This window comes from Coffea arabica, chromosome 6c, assembly GCF_036785885.1.
Source record: "Coffea arabica cultivar ET-39 chromosome 6c, Coffea Arabica ET-39 HiFi, whole genome shotgun sequence".
NCBI lineage: Eukaryota > Viridiplantae > Streptophyta > Magnoliopsida > Gentianales > Rubiaceae > Coffea > Coffea arabica.
Genome location: NC_092320.1, coordinates 50,258,110 through 50,264,013, shown reverse-complemented (window position 1 = coordinate 50,264,013; position 5,904 = coordinate 50,258,110). Strand labels below are relative to the sequence as shown.

The 5,904-nt window shown below is 34.1% G+C and overlaps 1 protein-coding gene across 1 annotated transcript; it reads right to left on the bottom strand.

The window, feature by feature from the left end:
- Window positions 1–235: 235 nt before the first annotated feature.
- On the bottom strand, window positions 236–5,035 carry LOC113691337 (tropinone reductase homolog). Its single transcript, XM_027209438.2, has 5 exons — window positions 4,956–5,035; window positions 4,366–4,573; window positions 2,060–2,276; window positions 1,130–1,236; window positions 236–510 (listed from the first exon to the last, which is right to left on the bottom strand). The coding sequence occupies exons 1-5, from the start codon at window positions 5,033–5,035 to the stop codon at window positions 328–330; spliced, it is 795 nt and encodes a 264-aa protein (XP_027065239.1). The 3' UTR covers window positions 236–327.
- Window positions 5,036–5,904: the final 869 nt, after the last annotated feature.

Here is a 5,904-nt window from a genome sequence, read left to right as displayed (position 1 = left end):
ACATAATCCGCGTCTTCCCTAGCCTAATTACTTTCTTTTTCTTCCTTGCTAGTTGTTTGAGTTGCTTAAGTGCTCAAGAACCAACATTTTGCACTTTGAAAAATCTTGGCTGATATTTTAACCTTTTAACGGAAAACAAAGTCCCTACTATTTATTTATACAAAAATGCACAAATATAAGAATCTATACAAGGTGTAGAGCAACACACTTGTAAACAACCTAACACATTTGTTCTTACATATCTTTACCTTGAATCAATTTTGTCAAGCCTTTCAAGTTTTGACTGTAAAACTTTGGAACAAAGATTCAACCTTCTGGGATGTTTTCCTAGTAGCTACCTGCTGTGTATCCTCCATCAACATGGATAACCTGACCAGTAATATATGATGCAACAGGAAGGTTGAGGAATGCCACCAGTGGTGAGACCTCATTTGGCTCTCCTAGTGGACGGAGAGGAGTCCGAGACATTATAGGCCTCATCTGTTGGGCAATGGTTTCATCATAGTCCTCCTGTAAGCGTTCATCAATTATATTAGTTAATATACATATGGTGCCATTATCTTGAAGTGTTTCATTGATGTGTCTGTTCTTGTAAACTTATATACAGTTGATTTTGCTTTAATTCAATTTTTTTTTTTTTTTGCAAAAGGAATTTTGAAAGTTAAATGTATCTGTTTTATAAAAGTTTAATCCTGTATACACTGTTACTAGCGGGTACGGATGGATACCACCTAATCTCAATTTTAATTTGAACTTCAACTTTTGTCCATATGTCATGCATTCATGTTTGCTGATATATACATTGTAATGTATACAAGTTTAATCTTACTATAAATTAGTAATCTAAGGCCAATTTTGAGTGTCACAATTTTGCCCAACATTTTTATACTAATAAACTGACTTATATTGAGTTGAAAGAGATTCATATTGTTAAATTTTGATTGACCCTGTTTTAGACTTTTCAACCTTGTCGAAATTTAAGAGATTAATTTTTTGGAAAAGAACTAGCAAACATAGAAGAGATTTGGAATAAAAATATATTAGAAGTTAATAATCAACTTGTTAGTTTTGGACGGGGAAGGAATTATAAGTAGGAGCTTATGAATTCAAAGCTCCAAAAAAAAATTACTAGTTTTGGGCGAGTGGTTCGCACTCCGTGTGGTGCAACAGTGTTGACGCGGATCTTGTCCTTCGCCCATTCACATGCCAAGTTCTTGCTTAGCTGATTGATTGCACCTGTGATTATAAAAATAACGTAACAACTTGAAAAGTATAATAAATTTGAAACTTCAAAAATTAGAAGTTCTAAACTCAAATTCCTCTGTCCCTTCCCGCTTCTAAAGTCTCATCCCCCTCTCCAATTGGAAAAAATTTTTAAAACAAAAAAAAAAAAGAATGGGCTAAATTGCTCCTTGAACTGTTGATGTATTAGACTTGAGAAATTTTGAATTTCGATCTAGAAAAAAGGTTCCAAAGTTTCTCTGTTTGCTATTTTGTTTAATTTTTTTTGTCGTAACGGCATATCTAACTTACCTAACCTACTTCTACTCCTAGGGGGGAACCTACTGTATGGGGTAGCCCAGCTAAGTCGGAGGAACCGGGACTGAACCACCATTAGATCAAACGGGTACACCACATACTCGTATGAATTTAGAATAAATCTCATATTAAGCCACATTGATAGGAGGCAAGGTTTGAACCCTTGACCTCTCATCCCACAATTAATGTGGTGACCAACTTCTCTAGAGGGAGTTGGTTTGCTATTTTGTTTAATTGATTAATTGCGATTAGCACTTATAATTCGAATAAATTGTGGGTTGCATCAGGATCTAATCTAAAAGTAATTATTTTTAGTATATCCTGAGATAAAAACAACTCATGAGGAAAATTTGTTGGAGTTAAATGAACACAGGAATGTTACTTTTCGCATCAATATGAATACTGAAAGTATTTCTGGAAAAAATCAAATTGTTTTACCCAATTGGTTCAATTCTAAGGTAGAAGGTTAGTGTTTTGCCCAATTCTTCATTAGATACTAGTAATTAAAGGTGTACGTTACCTTTTGAACTTCCATAAACCGAAGCACCTGGAAGTGAAGTGCTACCAGCCACAGATGAGATAAAAACTATACTTCCAGCTTCTGAAGCTTTCAGAAGCGGATATGCAAGTTGACACAAGTGGTAAGGACACTCGAGATTTGTTCCCAACACACGTGAAAAATCTTCGGCAGAAAGGTCTGTAGCTCTTCTCAAGATAACTGTTGCTGCATTGTTAACCTAAAGATTGAAACGTAACGATAGAATGGTGAATGAATATGTAATGGACCAGGGATGAATTTGAAAATCAAAATTAATGTAGATCATATGCTAATGAATGCAAAGCTGATAATTATGGAGAATGTGTGTTGATAGTCTGGCTATTATCAAAATTACGACAAAGTACAAGTTTCCAATTCATCGTCTACATGAACATTTATTAAATCGTTCGAGTCGTTTTCCAAGATAGCTTTGAAAAGTGGTTACCCTCAAAATCCAATAGGGAGCACAGATGATGAATTTTGAAGACGGCATTCAGGGCATTAGAACTTGGATTTTGTACTTTATCCAAACTTGCAACATGGATGTCATGAGAGTGCATCAAAACTTTCTCCTTGGACTCAAGTTCTTTCCAAGAGGCAAATAATGATGCAGGAGCATGTTAGCGAGGACAGAACGAGGAATGGACAGGGAGGAGCCACACTCCGACCCAACACACACCCCCCCCCCAACCCAACAAAAAAAACACAAAAAGTTATTAAAAATTAGGATTTCCTCTCTTGAAAATTTAATAATATTTAAATGGGTTTTTTATAAATTTAAATTTTTGCCGGGCAAAATTTGAAAATACTATATAATATATACATAACTTTAGATATGTTAAACCTTGCACCCTCTAACTAAATTTTCTAGTTCCGTCTATGCATGTTAGTATTTAGAATTTGCGTGGTTGGTGCACAAGTACAAAAAAATGCCATAGTAACCCTTACATGTGGAAGGGGAACTTTTCAGTTTAGTATTTCCCCAAAATTAGCTAGAATGCAATACTTTTCTATAATCTTTGTCTTCGTATACCTGATGTATGTGAAGTGTGCGGATTTGAAAGGCGAATTGTTATAAGCCTTTTATTAATGGTGGTGGCAGTGCAACAGATAACATTGAAGACGAAACAAATATAACCTTTTTTTTTGAAATTTCATTTTTACCTCAAAATTTTTTTTAAAGTGCAGTTTCTCCTCAAATTTTTGTTTAGAAATTATGTTAACCTTAGATTGAAGGGTGTTTTATTAATTTTAGGGTAATTTTATTTGAAAAGTTTGACTATTTGAGCTTAACCATTAAACCTAAAAAAAAATCTAATGGTTTCACTTTGATTAAAACCACAAAGATCAAATTATGGGTTTTCAAGCTATAGGGATCTGAACTATACATTCGCCAAATTATGGGGAGACTTTTTGCATTTTACCCAAGATAAAATTGATGGCTATACATGCATTTATGTTCTATGGATCTTTTCCGGTCATTAAGTTTGAAGAAAAGAAAAACTACTCATTGTAAGAGTATTTTGGGGATATTGAAGTGAATTTATTTCAAAACTAATAATTTTACTCCCTTTATTAAGAGTAGGGGAATTGTTGATTTTATCTAGCTAAACAAGATGGGATGTCCCTGGTATTGTAAAATCAAGAGAGGTCAAAAATAAGAGGGGAGGTTAGTGTAATTTACTCAAAAACAGAAAAAAAAAAAAAAAAAAAAAAGAAGAAGAAACTTTTATCTGGTAGTAGAATCCCTACTGCCCGAAAATTTGATCCCTATAATTCAAATAAAAGGTGGGCTTAAAATGGGAAAAAAATAATTTGAAATGTGAAAAGTTGTTTTAAAAACACGTTAGTACTTGTTAAACCAACTTTTCGTCTTTTAAGTTGATTTCAACAAATCAAAAAACAGGCGGAAGATTCTTAAAGGATCAATTGTGAACAATACACGTTTAAAATAACCTATTCTTAAACGTTTCTTCTAGAAATTAGAAAACAAGTCAAGCATGATTCTCAAAATTTTCAATTATAGAATTCATTTACAGCTGTGATTATGGTTACTTATCCTGCAAAATATCTGCAGTTCAGTAACTATTTGGGAAATTAACCCAAACCAATAAATCTCAAATATTTCACCCAAGAGTTGCCTTGGATGCAATTCAAATTCCGAATTTTTTTTCTATTTTCCCATTTATTAACTCATAATCAGACCTTGGTAACAAACTATCTGCAATTTGACAATTCAAGCAACTAAATATTATCCAATGGATGAAAATGAAAAATTTTATACTGACCAATATGTTCAGCTTCCCATTAAAGGTGGAAGAGACATTATTCATCAGTTCTTCTCTTTCTGTTCTTGATGACAAATCGCAAGTTGAGCCATATACTTTAAAGCCCTTTGCTCCCCATTCTTGCAGCCTTTCATCAAGGTCCTTCTGGTTCCTTGAACATGTGTATACTGTGGCCCCAAATCCTGCTAACTCTCCCACTATGGCATGCCTGAAATTTCAAATCAAATATTTCAAATCGGGTTATCCCATTTGAGCTTTCAAATCATTCTTTTGAAGAGTGCAGAATCACATTCTAAATGTGCCTCAACCCTAAGTTATTAGGGACATAATCGCACACATCTACGAGGAAACAAGGAGGAAGCAGGAATTTATGCTATGTTAAATTGGATATGAGTAAGACAAATGATTGTATTGAGTAGGTTTTTCTACTCGTTGAGAATAACATTTTTGTATAGATACACTTAGAAGTTGGCCAATTGATTCTTAACCTACCCTTTTGGAGGATTGAATGCAAATTAATAACGAAACAATTCACCAAGTTTTTTATGTAAGAATAAATACAGGAACAATATCTGAAGAAACTTGCTTACCCAATGCCTCTGGTGCCACCAGTAACAAGGGCAGTCATGCCATTGAGAGACCATCTACCCTTCAACTGTTCACCAGCCATGCTTTCTTTGTCTTCCGAATGAGTTGAGAAAAATGCGAATTGGAAGAAACGGTGAGAGAGCTGCTAGTGTTAACCACTATTACAAAGATGCAAGGATGGCTGATAATTGTATATGTAGGCTATTTATTAGTCCAAGAAAAGCACAACAATCATCGAAATCTAGAATACATCACAGTTTTGTAGTCAAGAAAAAGGTCAGTAGTTGTGAACTTGCGATGGGTGGAACCAAACGGCGTAAATATTTGAACGGGGAAATGTGGTTTTGTTGACCAGGATTCCACTGAGGCTCTTTGGGATTGCTTTTAATAGAAGATACAATTATTACAAAAGGCGAAATGATAAATACAGTAATGGGCATGGCGGCACTGGATATTCTGATATTATTAAAAGAAGGTGAACTAAAGGATAATATAGTTTCAGTTTGAAGTTGAAAGGCTAATTGTTAAATGTCAACTCTAGAAAGGGGAAAATGAGCTAAACTTTGTTTAAAAGTATCAGCTTAATTGCACTTTGCACCACTCCAACTATTTCTATATTGGAGTGTGCAACCTAAACTTCTAATTTTTGCAATGAACTACCTGCAACCAAAACTATTTCTAAATTGAAGTGTAGGTTTATTGACCAGGATTCCGCTGGGGCCTTTTGGGACTGCTTTTAATGAAAGATGCAACTATTACAATTCTATAAATATAGTAATGGCAGCACTGCATACTCTTCAGAGAAGGTGAAGTAAAGGATAAAAAACGTATTCCAGTTTGAAGTTGAATGGGTAATTCGTAGATATTACTTTTGGGAAAAACAAAGGAATAAATGAGCTAAATTTTGATTGGATAGTGGATTATTTGCAAAAAATTATCTACTTACATCAT